The sequence below is a fragment of the Heteronotia binoei genome, chromosome 4, assembly GCF_032191835.1.
Source record: "Heteronotia binoei isolate CCM8104 ecotype False Entrance Well chromosome 4, APGP_CSIRO_Hbin_v1, whole genome shotgun sequence".
NCBI lineage: Eukaryota > Metazoa > Chordata > Lepidosauria > Squamata > Gekkonidae > Heteronotia > Heteronotia binoei.
The window spans coordinates 8,770,009-8,790,056 of record NC_083226.1 but is presented as its reverse complement, the minus strand read 5'-3'; the positions used below and the strand labels follow the sequence as shown (position 1 = coordinate 8,790,056).

The following is a 20,048-nucleotide window of genomic DNA, read 5'->3' as shown; positions in this document are numbered from 1 at the left end:
TATGCGCCAATAGCACCGGCTGCGGAGGCTGATGGAGGGAGAGAGTAAGGACAGCATGGATGCCTGGGCCCCCAGCACCTCCCTCCACCCCTGGCTGCCTGCCCAAGTGCTCTGGAGCCTGGATAACACCCCCCCACCAACGTCACTGGTTGTGGAGGCCCACACAGAGGAAAGAAAATTCAGGGGACAACTCACCTCCAACATTGCAGGCCAGGTAGCAGCCAGCAATGAAGACCTCTTGGGTGGTGGGGGCGAGGACTGCTGGGCATGGGCACCAGCACTCCCGTTTACAGGGCCTGCAGGCCCCGGCTGTGGGGTCAACCTAGGTTAGGCAGCACGTACGTCTGCGCTGGTGGGGGGAAGCTCTGTGCTGGGAAAAGGGATTCAGGGCACCAGTGCAAGCTGGTGCTCTTAGAGGGAACGTTGCTCACAAATATTTTCTTGCTTACACTCCTTACCTTCAGTCACACCGTGAAGACTGTTGTGCTGTAGCGGCAGCTGCTGTTGAAGCAACTTTTTAAAAATTCCCGCTGCTAATCAGATCTCCGATGGGTACTCCAAAGCCCTACTGGACAAAAGCCCCACTTCCTTTATTAAAGATATCTGAAGGGCCTCAGGTAAGGTGTTGGTAGGTGCCATGGCACCCCACTGGGGACCTCTGGAGTAAAGCTTTTCCTGATCTGAAAACAAGGAATGGAAAATATATGCCTGGTGGGTTTCTGGGGACAGAATGCTGCCTGTTACAGAAGCAATGAACCCTTTAAAAAACTCTGGCATATCTATCTTCAAATGCTCAAGCACTAAGAGGAAGTGGAGCAGGCACAGATACTGTTAATTTCTCCAAATTAAGTCTTTATATCTTGCGATTTAGTAATTAACAGCATCACACCAGGATCTGGGAGAGCCAGGCTTGAATCTCCACACAGTTGAGGAGGCTTGCCAAGTGACCTTGGGCTAGTCACAGGCTCTCAGCCTAGCCTAACCTCACAAAGCTGCTGCGCAGACAATACAGAAAGGGGGAGAATGCTGTAATCCACTTTGGGTCCCCACTGGCAAGAAAAGTGGGGTATCACATTGTATTTCCAGTCTTGTATAAATGATACCGGACTGGAGATATGAGAGAGATCAAGAATCTGAAACCTTTTTAACACTAAAACCCACAGTGAAGCTAATGTGCCCTAACACAGCAAAACCTTTAAAGACCGACGATAGATCAAGAAGGGCCTTAGTCCGTCTCTAGCAGCGGAAAAGAGCAAGTGCCCAGCAGCACCTTAAAAACGCACAAAATCTGCGGAAGGCATGAGCTCCTGTGATATCATTTAGATGTATTTTTTTCCTAGTTTGTTGCTGATTATATACAAAACAAGACATACCACACTTTCAGGCAGTATTTGCAGAGTTGTTTTAAGTTGGTCTTCTGGCGAAAGTGTATCTGGAAGATACATAGCTCTGGATAAAATAAGCAGCGAAGTTGGGATTTCCTGGTTCAGATGCAAGTCCAGCCACTGCAATTAAGACACAAATTGTTAGCACAGGCACAGCAGCGCTCCTGACACTTTACTCCCCCGTCAACTCAGCATGGACACCTAGATGGCTTTATCAACTAGTAGGCAACTTCTGTCTGTGAGAAACCGCGCCCTTCAATCAGGAGATATATTACAGAAACGAGATAGAAAAGACTAACTTGACCAATCCATGTCAAATCAGTGAGATCCTTTTAGTGGAAGATTCAACCTTGGCTACGCGGGTCCATGAAACCACCTTACATTGGATCAGACCCTTCGTCCATCAAGGTTAGTATTGTCTTTCCGACGGGCAGTAGCACTCCAGGGTCATGGAAAGAGGTCTTTCATAGAATCTACTAACAGGCCCTTTAAACTGGAGATGCTGGGGACTGAACTGAGAATCTTCTGCACACCAAGCAAGCTGCTCTACCACTGAGTCACAGCCCCTCCTCAATCTTCAAAAATACTGATAGATTATTCTAAAACTGTGTGTCAGACGTGTAACTTAGATATAATACTGTAACTGGTAGAATGTAACTGCTTGACATGACTAACCCCATATTGTATTCTGCTATGTTGTGTTTCCTGCTTCTACTAACCGTGAGAACAGCAACATGTATTTTTCCTCAAAGCAATCCCTAACCGCAAGGAGAAGAATTTCACACTAGGCCTAGAAGCCATCTGGGCCTTTGAAGTTAGCATATTCAAGGTAACCAGTGGGTAGCTTCCTGGGAGAGAAATAAGGAGGTACGGGAAGCGCCGACTGTCTCCAAGGGTGTGAGAATGCTGTATTGTTTCCCCTCTTTGAAATGTACAAAAAGGCAAGGCTCAGCCCTGCCTGTTATCAAACTCAACTTGCTACTCTGCTAAGACTGTCTGTTCTCAAATAAATGGATTAATTTTGCAACATTATGATCCGTCTCTGTTTGAAGTTCCACGTCTTGACATTGTGCTACGGCAAAAAATTTATATGCTCTTCCTGCTTCAAAGCTCAACAGCTCTACACAACACGACCTACCTCTGGAAGGAAGGATGGCCACCAGGAAATTAATTTCACACCTATCTTTTCATTAGTGTGTCAGCCTTTAGTCCCGCCCCCCCTTAAACCTAATGAAGGAAGGGCATGCTGTCTTGTTTCCAATTTCCAGAAATATTATTCCAATAAAAATCACTGCCACATAAAAAACTGAATTTATTTTAAACAACACACTGACGTGACATTTAATTCTCTCCCCCCCCCCCCCCCTTAAAAGAACGTATCAGTTCAAGACGTTGCTGCTACTGGGATGTAAAAATTAACACGAGCTATGGAAGTTTTTCCAATTCCTATTTTTCTGCAAAAACTCCCAACTCTGATTAAAAGTATTCAGTTCTGAAGACAATCACGTTAATGAATCTAAATGATTTCTCCGCAACTGTTCCTGCTAATCGGATTAGTTCTTTAGAATGAAATGTCCAAAAATGCATGGGATCAATCGCTTTGTGAAACAAAAACAAAAAGAACAGAGAAGGGAAGGAAAAAGAAAAGAAAAAGAACACCATTCATAACTGATCGTTACCTGCTTAAGCTGCTCCTTCAAGCGTTCTTCTGTCACACCAAGCGCTCTCATCCCTCTGGCCCGGCATGCAGCTTGGAGCTCTTTAACCGTCAGGGTATCCACTCCCTCCTCAGCAATCAGCTACACAGGACATAAGATCAACACTTGTATGAAATGGGTATGAAGAAATACCATCTCCCTTAACTAAGAAACACTCCAAGCAGTTTGGGGGTCTTCCGCTTATTAGCAGGGCCAGTCAAAGTTGTGGTTTCTGTGTACTCGGAGGGGCCCCAGGAATGGAGATTTTGTTTTATTAAATTACTTCACAAAATCAATATATTCACTGTCTGCCAGGAGGCATTGACTGGGGGGAGAGAGAAGAGCTATTAGTGGATGTTTTTGTCTGCCAAAAGAAAATTGCTAGTGTTTTAATCACTGAACTGTTTCATGTGCTTTTACTGCCATACTGCTCAGAACTGCTCTTGAAAGCAACTTCCCTCTTTACAACTCTTTACTTGTGGTTAGGACAACATAGTGATTACCTGTCTGCCTCCTTCTTGTTTTCCAACCTGGAGCTATATTAAGCATTACAACATCTGTATATATAAGATCCTCCAGGAACCACTGTCTGGGACTTACAGAGGGATGCTTGCATGCATAAACCCTGACACAGGTCTCCTTTCGGTGACCAAGGACATGGGGTATGGTTCATTAAATACATCTCAGTTGTGTAGATAACTGGTGATATACCAAAGGCAAAAACAGAGCATGGGGACAAAAAGAACCACATCCAGCCCACGGCATGTCTTCAGACCTGACTTAAATTCTCTACTTTCCTTTTCTTTCAAAATTTCCTTCCCTTCTCTCTCTCTCTCTCCCTCCCTCAGTCTTACCTTCTCTCTCCCTTACCTTCTCTCTCCCTCCTTTAGTCTTACCTTCTCTCTCCCTTACCTTCTCTCTCCCTCCCTCAGTCTTACCTTCTCTCTCCCTTACCTTCTCTCTCCCTCCCTCAGTCAACAAGAAGAGCACCATGCAAGGACAGCCAAACAAATCTCACTGCTGTAGCCGTTTTCACGATCGCAGTATTCCTGTCCTTGGCGGACAGTGAAACGCAAGACTCTGAGGCTAATGAAATTCCCTGCTCCAAAACAGCTGCCAGAGTAGCCACGTTAATGACAACTTGTTACAAAAAGCGCCTTACTTTATCATCCGCTTTTATAGATCTCAACTTCATTGTCAGTTGGAAGCGCAGAAAGTTGTTTGTCCCGATCGACTGGAGTTCTAGCAGTTTGCAAAGTGCCACCAACTGCGGTCTTGTGAGATTGTCGAGGGTTAGCTCATCTTCAAATAGTTTAGAGAACCGTAAAATTTCTTCGTTGCTTGGTCTTTCACCAGTCTCTCTGATCTGCAAGTAGAAAAGGAGTGCAGTTAAGACTTTGTTTCAACAACTATTAATTTAAGATCTAGCTCCCATAAGTCTTTTAAGGATCCCTGGACCAAAGGAGGCCAAATTGAAAGTAACGAGGGAGCAGGCCTTCTCTATAATGGCCCCCCACTGGTGGAATCAACTACCGGAGGAAGTGCGAGCCCTGCGGGACTTTAATCAGTTCCGCAGGACTTGCAAAACCACCCTCTTTCTGCAAGCTTATAAGGAACCGTGAATGCGACATCTAGCCATCGGAATATACCTATTGAATGTAGCACCTTAATTTATTGTAGTTTTAAATTTTATGTAACTGTTTTTAATGTATTTATTAACTGTATTTTACAAATTGTTTTATACAACATCATGGTATGTACCATGTCCTGTTAGCCGCCCTGAGCCTGCTTTGGCGGGGAGGGCGGGATATAAATAAAATTTATTATTATTATTATTATTATTATTATTAAATAGTAAGACAGATCCAAGTGGGCAGCCGTGTTGGTCTGAAGCAATAGAACAAAGCAGTAGACAAGTTACACCTTTAAGACCAACTAAGTTTTATTCAGAATGCAAGCTTTCGTATGCTCTTAAGCAGACTTCATCAGACAAAACTGGAATGGCAAGCCATCTTTAAATATAGAGAAAGTGGGCAGTGAGCTGGTATGTAGAGTCATGGGAATGTTTTTAGCAGATTAAAAGAATCACAAATTGGGGTCTGTGTTTGTTTGTTTAGTATAGTTAACTGGGCTGCAACAGCAGTGGAGGGTGATAAAAAGCAGACATGTCACAGGTGTGAAGTGCCATAAATCTGGGTGTCATTCTGGCTTCTTAGTTGTGGGTTTAAATGGAGGGCATTAGTATCTCAAGAGGTTATAACATCACTATAGTTTGCCATTAGAAGAAAAGAATATATTAAAATATAGTGGGTTAGTATATGTAATAAGACAAGCAGCCAATATCCCTATTTGAGTATGTCAGTACAAAAAACCAAAATATTCTGATACACTGTGTTCTAAAAGAGAGATACATTCTAGTTTGCCATTAGAAAAAAGGGTACATTAAAATATAGTGGGAGACGGGTTATTATATGTAATGAGATAAACAGCCTATATCCCTTATTTGAGTATATCAAGGTATATGGGCTGTTTATCTCATTAGATATACTAACCCATCTCCCACTATATTTTAATGTACCCTTTTTTTTAATGGCAAACTAGAACGTATTTCTCTTTTAGAATAGTGTATCAGAATATTTTGGTTTTTTGTGTTGATATACTCAAATAGGGCCCTCTCATGGATTGCTGCCTTGTCGTGGCGAGAGGGCTTGCGCGGTTCAATGAGGCTGTGGGCTATGCCATGCAGGGCCACCCAAGATGGACAGGCCACAGCTGAGAACCCAGATTAAATGTGATCCACTGGAGAAGGAAATGGCAAACCACTCCAGTATCCTTGCCAAGAAAACCCCATGAACAGAAACAAAAGGCTAAAAGATATGGCGCTGGAAGATGAGCCCCTCAGGTCAGAAGGTGCCCAATATGCTACTGGGGAAGAGCATTCAAGTAACCACAGAAAGAGTGAAGCGGCTGGGCCAAAGATGAAAGGATGCTCAGCTGTGGATGTGTCTGATGGTGAAAGAACAGTCCGATGCTGCAAAGAACAATACTGCATCGGAACGTGGAATGTAAGATCTATGAATCAAGGTAAGCTAGATGCGGTCAACAAGAGATGTCAAGACTGAACATCGACATCTTGGGAATCAGTGAACTAAAATGGACAGGAATGGGTGAATTTAACTCAGAGGATCACTACATCTATTATTGTGGGCAAGAGTCCCGTAGAAGAAATGGTGTGGTCTTTATAGTTAACAAGAGAGTGAGGAAGGCAGTAATGGGATACAATCTCAAAAATGACAGAATGATCGCGGTCCGTATCCAAGGCAAATTTAGTCCATTTAGTCCATTCAATATCACAGTAATCCAAGTCTATGCCCCAACCACAGATGCAGAAGAGGCTGAAGTGGACCAGTCCTATGAAGATCTACAACACCTTCTAGAATTAACACCAAAAAAAGATGTCTTCCTCATCATAGGGGACTGGAATGCCAAAGTAGGAAGTCAAAAGGTGACCGGAACAACTGACAAGTTTCGCCTTGGAGAACAAAATGAAGCCTCTTCCAACAACCTAAAAGGCGACTCTACAGGTGGACATCACCTGCTGGGCAACACAGAAATCAGATTGGTTATCAGAAGGTCTAAATTTTGAATTTGAAGGAAAGAGGATTACAATTAACAATGTTCAAGACCAGAGGAGATTTTTTTTGAGGAACATAGTGACTTTGGGGATACAGAATAATTGAAGAATCACTATGGATTACAAATTATTATCTTGGAATGTAAATGGACTAAATTCACCGCAAAAAAGAAAGGCTACATTTCATTGGATTAAAAAACAAAAATGTAGTATAATTTGTTTACAAGAAGTGCATATTAAACAAATGAATTATAAATTTTTATGGAACAAGCAACTGGGTATTAAATTTTTTTCATTGACTAAAGAAAAAAAAAAGGGAGTGATTTTTTATATAAAACAAGAACTTAACCCAAAGCTGGTTTTTAAAGATGATAATGGAAGATATGTAGCAGTGGAAGTGTCATTAAATGACAAAAAGACATTGTTAGTGGGATTGTATGCCCCAAATGGGGCAAAGGACGCTTTCTTCAAAGAAATTGTACAGCAATTAGACCAAGTGGTATATGAACAAATAATGGTGATGGGAGACTTTAATGGAACAGTTAAAAATATTTTGGATAGATCAGGGGAAAGAAATAATGAAGGGAAATTACCAAAGTCTTTTTTTGACTTAGTGAATCAAGAAAGTCTGGAAGATGTCTGGAGGAAATTTAATCCAAAAGTGCGGGATTATACTTTCTTTTCAATAAGACATAACTCTTTCTCAAGGACTGATATGTTATGGGCTACAAAAGATCTTGGATTGATGACAAAAAAATTAGAGATTCTTCCTAAGGCAGGGGCAGATCATAACCCATTAATGTGGTCGGCAAAGTATGCCAAAAAGACTAGGAGGTGGAGGATAAATGAAGATTTACTACAGAAAATTGAGGTAGCGGAGCCTCTAGAAAAAGAGACTAAAGCTTTCTTCCAAATAAATGAAAAAGAGGACATTCAATTTCAAATGGTGTGGGATGCGTATAAAGCTGTAATAAGAGGCGTTTTAATTACATTGAACAATAAAGACAAAAGAGAAAAAGAGAAACAAACGTTGGGTATTCAAGAAGAGATTGCTAATTAGGAAAAGGAACTCAGAAAAAGACCGGGGGGAAAGAAAATTATAAGGGAGATTACAATATTACAGAATCAATTGAGACTTTTGTTAAATAAAGAAATAGAATGGAATCTTAACAGACTACAACAGAAATCTTTCGAAGGAGCAAATAAACCTGGAAAACACCTGGCTTGGCAAATGAAAAAAAAGAGAGAGTAAATTTATTAACAAAATTGTATCAGGTGGCAAATATATTGTGGACCAAGCAGGAATTAAAAGAGAATTTTACAAATATTATGCTAAGCTGTTCCCAAGTCAAAAGGTGGAGAAGAGTAAAATAAATGCTTATCTACAGAAAATACAAATAAATCCCTTAACAGAAAATATGCAAAAGGTCTTAAATGAACCAATTGGAAAAATAGAAGTCAAACAGCAATAAATTCTATGAAATTGGGAAAAGCACCGGGTCCAGATGGCTTTACAGCAAAATTTTATAAAGTCCTCGCAGAGACGTTAGTACCAAAATTGCAAAAACTGACAAATATAAGAACTGATGGGAAAGTGCCAAATACATGGAAGGAAGCAGTAATTTCTTTGATACCGAAGAAGACAGAGACACCACAAATATAAAAAATTATAGACCAGTTTCATTACTTAATAATGACTATAAAATATATGCTAGGATACTAGCAGAAAGACTCAAACAGCATTTGAACAATTTCATCAAAGATGAGCAAGCAGGATTTCTTCCCAGGAGACAAATTAGAGACAATATTAGAACTGTTATAGACGTTTAATATTATGAGAAACACCCTGAAAAAGAAGTGGCATTATTCTTTGCGGATGCAGAGAAGGCCTTTGATAATGTGAATTGGGACTTTATGTTTGCAGTGATGGAGAAATTGGGATTAGGGAAAAATTTTATAAGAATGGTTAAGGCAATATATACTGAACAACAAGCAAGACTTTGTATAAATGCAGATTTGACAGAAAAATGACAATCAGCAAAGGTACGAGACAAAGTTGCCCTCTATCTCCATTGATATTCATAATGACTTTAGAGATTTTGCTTATGTAAATACGAAAAGATAAGGAGATAGAGGGATTGAAGCTAAAAGGTTTTTCTTACAAATATAGAGCGTTTGCTGCTGATGTAATGTTTATCAATGAAAATCCTATTCGTGTAATACCTCTGATGCTTTGCAAGATACAAGAGTATGGAGAACTGGCAGGTTTTTATATAAACAAAAAAAATCGAAAATTTTATATAAAAATATGACAAAGAGGCAACAGGAAGAACTACAAAGTGCAGCAGATTGTGAAGTTGTCACAAAAGCAAATATCTGAGTGTAGAAATAGATTTATGAAAGATATAGATTTATACAAAAACAACTATGAGAAGCTTTGGTGTAAAATTGATGGAGATTTGTTAAAATGGAATAAATTGAACTTGTCTTTGCTGGGCAGAATCTCTGCAATCAAAATGAATGTTCTACCAAGAATTATGTTTTTATTTCAGACAATTCCAATTGTGAAGGATTACAAACAATTTAGTAAATGGCAAAGGAAAATCTCAAAATTTGTGTGGGCTGGAAAAAAACCAAGAATCAAAATGAAAATCTTGACTGATGCAAAGGAAAGGGGAGGTTTCCAATTGCCTGATTTAAAGTTATACCACGATGCAGTGTGTTTGGCGTGGATTAAAGAATGGATGACGTTATTAAATAGAAAACTACTGACACTAGAAGGTCATGGAAATATTTTTGGTTGGCACGCTTGTATTATGAGAAAAATAAGATGGACTTTTTTTTCACATCACTATATAAGAAGAAACTTGTTGAATACATGGTTAAAATACAAAAGATATGGGGATGAGAGAAAACCGCTCTGGATTGTGCCAACGGAGGTAATAAAGTTATATTCAGATACCTCCGAAGTGAAGTGGTTGACATATAAACAATTGCTAAAGATGCATGGTGGGAAAGCCGAATTAAAGTCGGTAGAAGAATTGGAATACAAATATAATTGGTTTCAAATGCAACAAATTAAGAGCTTGGTGGAACAGGATATTAAAAATGAAGGTATAAGACAAAAACAAACAGAATAGGAAAGAATGCTGTTTGGTGACAATGATAAATTGATATCAAGAATTTATAAACTGTTATTGAAATGGTCTACGGAAGATGAAGTAGTTAAATCTCAAATGATAAAATGGGCAATTAATATAAATAAAGAAATACAAATGAAGTCATGGGAACACTTGTGGAAGAACTCTATGAAGATATCTACAGGTTACAATATTAAAGAGAACTGTTTTAAAATGTTATATAGATGGTATATGACACCTAAGAAACTAGCAAAAATGAGTAACCAGATGTCAGACAGATGTTGGAAGTGTAAAAAGCATGAAGGTTCTTTTTACCACATGTAGTGGACGTGTGAAAAGGCAAGACAACATTGGCAAATGATTCAGAAAGAAATGTCAAAAATTTTAGGTTATGACGTGAAGAGATCCCCAGACGTGTTTTTGTTTGGATTATAAATGGAAAGTTTTCCAAAATTAGATAGAACTATTGTGTGGTATCTACTTTCAGCTGCAAGGATATTGTATGCGCAGCTATGGAAACAAGATAAAACATCAGAAAAATGGGACTGGATTTTAAAAGTTATGTCTTGGAGTAAAATGGACAAACTTACAAGAATCTTAAAAGACTATGATTTGGAGAAGTTTAAAATGGAGTGGGAGAAATTTCAAATATATGTTGAAAAACACTGGAAAGTAAAGGGACATTTAGTGATGTTTGAAAGTAATTGAAGTTTTGTAGAATGGTGGACTATAGTAAAAATTATTAAGAAATGGAAATGTCTTTTTTGTTTTCTTTTTTTTTATTGGACTATTAGTATCTTTTTTGATAAGGTTAAGAGTATAGAGTATAAGGTTTTTTTTTAAAGAGATGTTACCTTGTATTTTTAGCAATTTAAGTAAACGCTGGCGGGGTCAAGATAAGGGGGATGAAAGGCGTGAGAAGTGATGTATTGGTATTATTTTTGCTTTAGTGCTTTATTTAGTGCTTTCTCTATAAATATTGTTACAATACATTGCAATAATAAAATTGGTTTAATCACAGAAATCAGATTGATTATATACTCTGCAGTCAGAGATGGAGAAGCTCCTTACAGTCAGCAAAAACAAGACCTGCGGCTCAGATCATGAGCTACTCATCGCAAAATTCAGGCTTAAACAGAAGAAAACTGGGGAAGCCATTAGGCCATTCAGGTTTGAACTTGATCACATCCCTTAGGAATATACAGTGAAGGTGAAGAATAGGTTTAAGGAACTAGAGTTGATAGACAGAGTGCTTGAAGAACGATGGATGGAGGTTTGTGACATTGTATAGAAGGCAGCAATCAGCACCATCCCAAAGAAAAAGAAATGCAAGAAAGCGAAGTGGCTGTCTGATGAGGCTTTACAAATAGCTGAGGAAAGAAGGAAAGCAGAAGGCAAAGGTGAAAAGGAAAGATTCGCCCAACTGAATGCAGATTTCCAGAGAACAGCAAGGAAAGATGAGGCCTTCCTGAAGGAACAATGCAAAGCAATAGAGGAAAATAATAGAATGGGAAGGACAAGAGATCTCTTCGAGAAAATTGGAGAAATCAAGGGAACGTTTCATGCAAAGATGGCCATGATAAAGGACAAAAATGGTAGGGACCTAACAGAAGCAGAAGAGGTGGCAAGAATACACAGAAGAATTATACAAGAAGGATCTCAATGTCTCGGACAACCATGACAGTGAAACTGATGACCTTGAGCCAGACATCCTGGAGAGTGAAGTCAAATGGGCTTTAGAAAGCATTACTAACAACAAAGCGAGCGGAGATGATGGTATCCCAGTTGAGCTATTCAAAGTCCTAAAAGATGATGCTGTTAAAGTGATGCACACATTATGTCAACAAATTTGGAAAACTAACAGTGGCCACAGGATTGGAAAAGATCGGTTTATATTCCAATCTCAAATAAGGGTAATGCCAAGGAATGTTCAAACTATCACACCATTGCACTCATTTCACATGCCAACAAGGTCATGTTAAAGATCCTACAAGCTAGGCTTCAGCAGTATGTAGATCGGGAACTACCAGAAGTTCAAGCTGGGTTTCAGAGAGGTAGAGGAACTAGAGATCAAACTGCCAACATTCGAAGGATTATGGAGAAAGCACGGGAGTATCAGAAAAACGTCTATTTCTGCTTCATTGACTATGCTAAAGCCTTTGATTGTGTGGATCACAACAAACTGTGGCAAGTCCTTAAAGAGATGGGAGTACCAGACCACCTCACATGTCTCCTGAGAAACCTGTGTAAGGGTCAAGAAGCAACTGTCAGAACAGGATATGGAACAACTGATTGGTTTAGAATAGGAAAAGGAGTTCGACAAGGATGTATATTGTCACCCTGCTTATTTAATTTATATGCAAAGTACATCATGCGGAATGCTGGCCTGGATGAAGCACAAGCCGGAATTAAGGTTGCCGGGAAAAATATCAACAACCTCATATATACAGATGACACTACTCTAATGGCAGAAAGTGAGGAGGACCTAAAGAACCTCTTGTTGAGGGTGAGAAAGCACAAAAGTAGGCTTGAAACTCAACATAAAAAAAAAAAACTAAGAGCATGGCATCTGGCCCCATCACACCTTGGCAAATAGAAGGGGAAGACATGGAAGTAGTGACGGACTTCACATTTCCGGGATCCAAGATCACTGCAGATGGTGACTGTAGCCATGAAATTAAAAGACTTTTGCTCCTTGGGAGGACAGCTATGGCGAACCTGGGAAGTATAATAAAAAGTAGAGACATCACCCTGCCAACAAAGGTCCGTATAGTCAAAGCGATGGTATTCCCAGTAGTAATGTATGGCTGTGGGAGCTGGACCATAAGGAAGGCCGAGCGCAAAAGAATAGATGCTTTTGAGATGTGGTGCTGGAGAAGAAAGATCAAATCAGTCAGTCCTAAGGGAAATCAACCCAGACTGTTCCCTGGAAGATCAGATGCTGAAGCTCAAATCCTTTGGCCACCCAAAAAGAAGGGAGCACTCCCTGGAGAAGATCCTGATGCTAGGAAAGACAGAAGGTAAAAGAAGAAGGGGACGGCAAAAGATGAGACGGCTGGACAGTGTTACTGATGTAACAAACACGAATTTGAACAGACTTCGGAGGATGGTGGAAGACAGGAGGGCCTGGCGTGACTTTGTCCGTGGGTTGCAAAGAATTGGACTCGACTGTGCGACTGAACAACAAAAACTCAAATAGGGATATTAGCTGTTTATCTTATTACATATACTAACCCATCTTCCACTATATTTTAATGTACCCTTTTTTTCTAATGGCAAACTATAATGACGTTATAACTTCCTGAGATACTAATGACCTCCATTTAAACCCACAACTTAGAAGCCAGAATGACACCCAGATTTATGGCACTTCACACCTATGACATGTCTGCTTTTTATCACCCTCCACTGCTGTTGCAGCCCAGTTAACTATACCAAACAAACAAACATAGACCCCAATTTGCGATTCTTTTAATCTGCTAAAAACATTCCCATGACTCCACATACCAACTCGCTGCCCACTTATATTAAGAATTGCTGCTTGCCATTCCAGTTTTGTCTGATGAAGTCTGCTTAAGAGCATACGAAAGCTTGCATTCTGAATAAAACTTAAGTTGGTCTTAAAGGTGAACTTGTCCACTGCTTTGTTAAACAGTATGAAATACTGTGCAATCCTTCACTCCTCTTTAGGGCAAACCACAGTTCTGATTTAAATGATTTTGTCATCTGGGAACACAACAGAATCACAAGATATTTCATGCTGGGAAAAGGGTAATCACTCAGGAAGGGAAAAAAATGAACGGTTGACATCGCGGAACCCCAAGTCATAGCACTTTATAAGACAAAAAAGTACTATAGTACTTTATAAGACAAGTACTTTATAAGACAAAAAAAAAAAGATTTTACCTTTTGAAAGAAGGTTGAAAAGTCCTTAGTAACATTTCCTTTAGCTGCTTTATTTTTTAATGCCATCTCTTCAATAGTGTCCTGAAGAAATTTAGCCAATTCAAGTTTCACTCTTAATTCCTTCTTCAGTCTCTCTTCCTAAATAAGGAAAAAGATCATTCTTAAAAACAGAAACCAGGACACTGCTGCAACTATTTCAAGCTTCCTCTCCAAAACAGGAAAGGTAGTACAGGAGGGCATGTTTGTACCAGGGCTCCTTGTTTTAGGAGTATCAACACTGCAACGGTTAAGAACGCAGACAGCATGCATGGACTGCCCCAGACCCAGCAACTAGTTTAATAGGAAGAAATAGCTACGAGGCGTGTTTTCTAATTCACTTTTCTGAAGCTCTTAAACTCTTTCAAGGATTCATCTTGGAAAATACTTCAGCTTAGGAAACTAACAAAGCATTCACCCAAGTAATTACCTTCTTAGACTTTGTCTCAAAAGTTGAAGGAAGCATATTAGGGAACAGCTTTAAGGCTACTGGAAGCAGGAACTCCATGAATGGAACGACAAGAAAGACTAGGAAAGGGACCAGTCGAAAGAGGTCAGCGCATATCCGAAGGAACTGCGAACAACAATGAAGGTACCATTTATTAACACAGCAGCCAATTCTTAACACAGTCTAATGTTATCACACTCCAAGAGTCAATATACCAATAAGTAGGCGATGTATCGGAGATGCATTTTCTCCCCTGAACGGTGAGACTTGAGAGCCAATATAGTACAGTGGATAGAGAGGCAGACAACAATCCTTGGGTAATCTGGGTTCAAATCCACCATTTTTACAATGGAAGCCGGCTGGGTGACCTTGGGCATGTTACAAACTCTCAGCATGACCTATCTCACAGGGTTCTTGTGTGAGGAGGAGCGGAGAACAATGTTCTTAAAAACCTACTTTCAGTCCCAGCTGGAGAGAAAAATGGGATATAAATAAATATATCTGAATGCATACTTGTCTGCAGGATGGGACAGAGGGCAAAAGGTTTGATGCAGTCCCCACATCAGGAACTACCTTTGGGAATGATGACGTACTTGCATGACTTTGGTTCTTTGGAAGGGGTGGGAGAACTGTCTGTTCCTTCCCTTCCCTTTTTATTTGTCAAGGTCCACGGTTTGTAGTGAGTTTTGTGCAGGCTGGAAAAGTGTGCTGGCGTAGCTCCAAGTGACAGAACATGGAGAGGGGAAAAGTTATCACCTTCTCCTCTTTCCCACCCAACAGTGCACCTGCAAGCACATCAGTGGGTACAGCTCTACCATCCACCATCCACTGTGGTGGAGAGCTGCATTTTATAGAGGTGAGGGGGTAGCTCTGCAGTCTTACGACTCTGGTACCAAATGCTGCTCAGCATGGAACCAAATAACAACTCTTTAAAAATAAAATGAAATATATTGAGTTCAGGTATATTGGAGGGTCGGTGGGATGATGGAATAACCATCACGCGATGGGAACAGCAGGCAAAGGTTTTTATGGAACCAGGAGTCTCCTTAAGAGCTGCTTTACAGAAAAAGAAAAGATACAGCTGAAAAGTTGCTCCAATTCAAGTGCCAACCACTTGCAGGTGTAAAGCAGTGCGCTACAACAATCTCCCATGCGCACCTAGGACTCAGTGAGAGACCTCATATACGCTAAATTCTAAGGAAGGAAATCGCAATGAGTAATGTCTGGACTACAGAAACTACTGATTTTTACCAAACAATGACAATGAACATATGAAGCTGCCTTCTACTGAATCAGACCCTGGGTCCATCAAAGTCAGTATTGTCTTCTCAGACTGGCAGCGGCTCTCCAGGGTCTCAAGCTGAGGCTTTTCACACCTATTTGCCTGGACCCTTTTTTGGAGATGCCGGGGATTGAACCTGGGACCTTCTGCTTCCCAAGCAGATGCTCTACCACTGAGCCACCGTCCCCTCCCCATGGTCGATAATAGATTCAGCTGTGTTAGTCTGAAGCAATAGAACAGTTTTGAGTCCAGTAGCATCTTTAAGACCAACGAAGTTTAATTCTGGGGTTAAGCTTTCGTGTTCAGAATCAGTAACTGAAGAGGTGATCAGTGACACACAAAAGCTTATATCCTGTTACAAATTTTGTTAATCTTACAGTGCTACTGGACTCTTGCTCTTTTTCTTCTGTATCGTATTCAGAATTTATAAACATCAAATAAAAATATATTCAACTAGAGGCTTTTTGAATATTAAGGAGAACAAATATGGGTTACAGGACACTAAAATGTGTGACCTTTCAAAGAAAGTGTTCTCAGAAATGACTGAAAATAAGTTTTCAGAGATATCAGGATAGCGTAGACCAACTCGGTCATTTAAAAACATTTCTACAATTCCACAACTATCCCCTCTCTTCTGCCTTCATATCAGAACTACATTATATTTATCTGGACTATAACGCCTATTTTATTCCATCCCTAACCATGTCTCTGCCTCTTGCATGGTATGTGTGGAAAGACGAACAAAGGGTCATATGAAGCAACGCCTTCCCAGGCGGATAATGTCAGCATGCCACGTGAAAGCATCTGTCCAAACTGCACCTCATTTTTCTAGCAGGGAGCTGCCCTGCCCTGCCTCTTTACTATTCCAAGGATCAGGCTTGCAGGACACCTGCTCCTTATTCCAAGGCATCAAAAGGTTGGTATTTTTAAATCTATCTGGTACATTTCCATCCCACGCTTCCTCCTGCTTAATGCTGAGAAGAGGAAATTTCCATCAGTGGCTGGGATTCAAATAATTAAATTATAGCTATCCTTTAATGCCCCGACCTGGCTGGCCCAGGCCAGTCCGATCTCCTCAGATCTCAGAAGCTGAACAGAGTCAAGCTAGGTTAGTACTTGAATGGGAGGAATTCCAGGATTGCCATGCAGTGCAATAGCAAACAACTTCTGATCGTGTCTTGCCTTGGAAACCCTAAGGTCACTGTGAATGGATGGCATTTTCCACCACCCATTTCAATAGTTGTATAGAGAACAGAGATGGAACATTGTTGGAAATTCTGAAGCCATGGGGAAAACTCCTCCCCCCCCCATTTTTCCAAGAAAAAAAACCCAGAAATTTTGGGGGAAATTGAAATATTTGCAATCCTTAGTGCCCTATCAAACCTAAATTAACGCGAATGCTTTAACAACATAAAATGCACACTTATAGCTTACTTAGTATATAAAATAGCAATGCTTGACATATTTATCAAATCTGAGTTATAAATGCCTTAGTTTTGTACAACCTGCTTTCCCCAGTTATTTCCCAGGCCTTTAGATCTCTAGGCGAGAAGGAAATTTCAGCAAGTGCAGGCAGTTGGTTCAGGCAAGTATGAGAAAAGCTGTGTCTCCTAATTACCCTGTTCCACATAAGATATCAAGAGACAGGAGCCTTCTTGCAGGGATTAAAGGATGTTCTTTGGGCAAGTTCCAATTATTCCTCAGGGGTAGGACTCAGGTGGTTGCTGTAGGACAGAGTTTCCCAACCTGTGGGTCAGAACCCAAAGCTGGATTGCTAAGCCCTTGAATGTGGGTCACAGGCCCGCCCTCCCCAATGCCCCCCCCCAGCGCTTTGCATTGGTTACTTTCTCTCCTCTTCCCTCCTTGCTAGCTTCTTACTGAAGCTAGCAAGGAGGGAAGAGGAGAGAAAATGCTAGCTCCTTACTGAAGCAAGCATTTTCATCTCCCCCACCTTCTGTGAGAAGGGGGGGAAATGCAGCAACTGGAATAATGGGAGGAAACGCTGCAGGGAGGGAGGGAGGTGTTCAGCAGGAGATGGAAGATTCAGAGGAAAAACCACTTGCCCAGCCCACTGCAGCACCTCATGGCTCTCTGCCTGCTGTGTGGTATACAGCACACCTAGCCTCTCCACTTCTGCCATCTTTGTGCATCTCCTGAGCCTGGCACGCACACCCCACCCAAAACTCCAACTCCTGACCTCATGAACTCCCCATTCTGAAGATGTCACAACCCCTTCAAGTTACACTCCGTTGTACACGGAGACCTCGTAGTTTTCCTGCTCAGACAATCAGTAACATGTGTGTTAAAGCTCAACTTCTATCACAAAGAAGGCCCTGATGAAAAGTCTATACTTCATTCCCTCATTTGGTGGCTCCGGGCAGTTATAATGCTCAGTCGTAAGAAATTTTGAGCAAATAGCTTTTGAGTAGCATCTCCAGTAGTAAACATCTAAGCTTAGATGGAAACTAGAGGTCCTCTCACAGTTTGCACCACACTTATGCCTTGCACGATACAGAGGTCACGTTGAAGAAGAAGAAGAAGATATTGGATTTATATCCCGCCCTCCACTCCGAAGAGTCTCAGAGCGGCTCACAATCTCCTTTACCTTCCTCCCCCACAACAGACACCCTGTGGGGCTGGAGATGGTGGGGCTGAAGAGGGCTCTCCCAGCAGCTGCCCTTTCAAGGACAACTTCTGCCAGAGCTCTGGCTGACCCAAGGCCATTCCAGCAGGTGCAAGTGGAGGAGTGGGGAATCAAACCCGGTTCTCCCAGATAAGAGTCCACACACTTAACCACTACACCAAACTGGCTCTCCAGTTGAAAACTAGATCCTGTTTAATGTGGCATACCTGCACTGATATTTCTGCTGCACAGAGAAAATAACATTCACTGTCATTCATGTGTGATGATGTAACTGGCTGTGCTATCTCAGTAAGCATAATGTGACAGGTGAATTCAAGTGACAGGTATGCACATTTTCCTATGCAGAATAGCATCTCTGTAGGAAAATTATCACGTATGAAGCAGCTTCTACAAGAACCAACTTCAGTGCTTAATCTCAAGCAGCTCCCTGACCTGTAAACTGGAAACCAACATCTGACCCTGGAAGCAGAATTTTCTGTGTCACACATTAGTTGGTATTTGTTGACCGATAAAGAATCAAGTAAAATGTATCATGATGGATACTACAGCAGGTGTCTTAGAATCTTGGGGAGGGGAGGGGATTAGACGGCAAAATGGAAAAAGACATGGTGGTTGAATGTAACTGCCAAATGTAAAGGCTGTGTAGTTTGGAATGCCGGTATTCATAGTGGGGGCAACTGCTCCCTTTGTGTGATGTTTGTTGGTTTTTCAAATGTGTCTAGCTGGCCACCGTAGAGAATGGAATACTGGGCAAGATGGGCACCAAGGTCACAGTTCATCTATGGTGCCAGGAAACCTTGGGCTGCCCCTGGAAGGGTCACTATAATTAAATTTGAACCATACCAAAAAGATAGCCCTGGTGATAGGGCAGAGTCTCTGAACAGCTGTAGTTAAACAGCTAAGAGTACACAAGCTGAAAGTGAACTTTGGTAAGATAAAGGTAATGTTAGCTGGGAAGGCCAGGATCCTGAAGGACACTGGGCTCCCCGCTTCTGATTCCAGCTGACTCTTGCTGACTTGGTTAAGAGTCTAGGGGCGATATTTGATTCACTGGGAAAGCAAGCAAACGCAGCTGCAAAAATTCACTTTGCTTGAGAATGACCCCACTAATCTTGATTCTGCAGATGGTCATGTGGATTCATGCTATGGTTAACTCACGGCTAGACTACTGTAATGCACTCTACAAGGGTCTGCCCTTAAAGACAATTCACACATTCCAGTCAATACAGAATGCCAAAACCCAGCTACTGTGCAGCACTAAGCATATGTGCACATCATTTCCACTCTGCAGATATTCCATTGGTTATTGGTCATTTACTGGGATCAATTCAAAGCTCTAACTATCACCTATAAAGCCCTCAGCGGTACTGGACCTGCTGGAATGCCCGCTGGGCTATATTCTGCTGCAACAGCTCCCCCCATCTAAGCAAAGCCCTCTGAAGGTGCTGTAAACAGGTGAAAGCTACCCATTGATGTGCATTCTCTGCAATGGCACCTCCTACACCATGGAATGGCTTGCCTGTGGCTATTACGTTTCTGTTATTTTGCAAAAACTGCACAACAGAATGGTTCAGGAGAACATCCGTGTAAAGGCAGTAAAGCTGTGAACATGAACATATGAAGCTGCCTTCTACTGAATCAGACCCTAAGTCCATCAAAGTCAGTCTTGTCTACTCAGACTGGCAGCGGCTCTCCAGGGTCTCAAGCTGAGGTTTTTCATGCCTATTTGCCTGGACTCTTTTTTAGTGGAGATGCCGGGGATTGAACCTGGGACCTTCTGCTTACCAAGCAGATGCTCTACCACTGAGCCACCATCCCTCCCCTGACTGGCAGTGACTCTCCAGGGTCTCAAGCTGAGATTTTACACACCTATTTG

At 41.3% G+C, this 20,048-nt stretch overlaps 1 protein-coding gene across 2 annotated transcripts in view; it reads right to left on the bottom strand.

Moving 5' to 3' along the window:
* The window catches only part of LETM1 (leucine zipper and EF-hand containing transmembrane protein 1), a 62,926-nt gene that overhangs the window by 35,904 nt on the left and 6,974 nt on the right, over positions 1–20,048 (bottom strand). For both annotated transcript variants that reach the window (XM_060236756.1, XM_060236757.1), the window contains exons 4-8: positions 14,229–14,372; positions 13,763–13,900; positions 4,245–4,448; positions 3,065–3,184; positions 1,374–1,505 (exon numbers count right to left, since the gene is read on the bottom strand). In XM_060236756.1, coding sequence (XP_060092739.1) covers positions 1,374–1,505; positions 3,065–3,184; positions 4,245–4,448; positions 13,763–13,900; positions 14,229–14,372 — 738 coding nt within the window. The remainder of the gene's footprint in view (positions 1–1,373; positions 1,506–3,064; positions 3,185–4,244; positions 4,449–13,762; positions 13,901–14,228; positions 14,373–20,048) is intronic.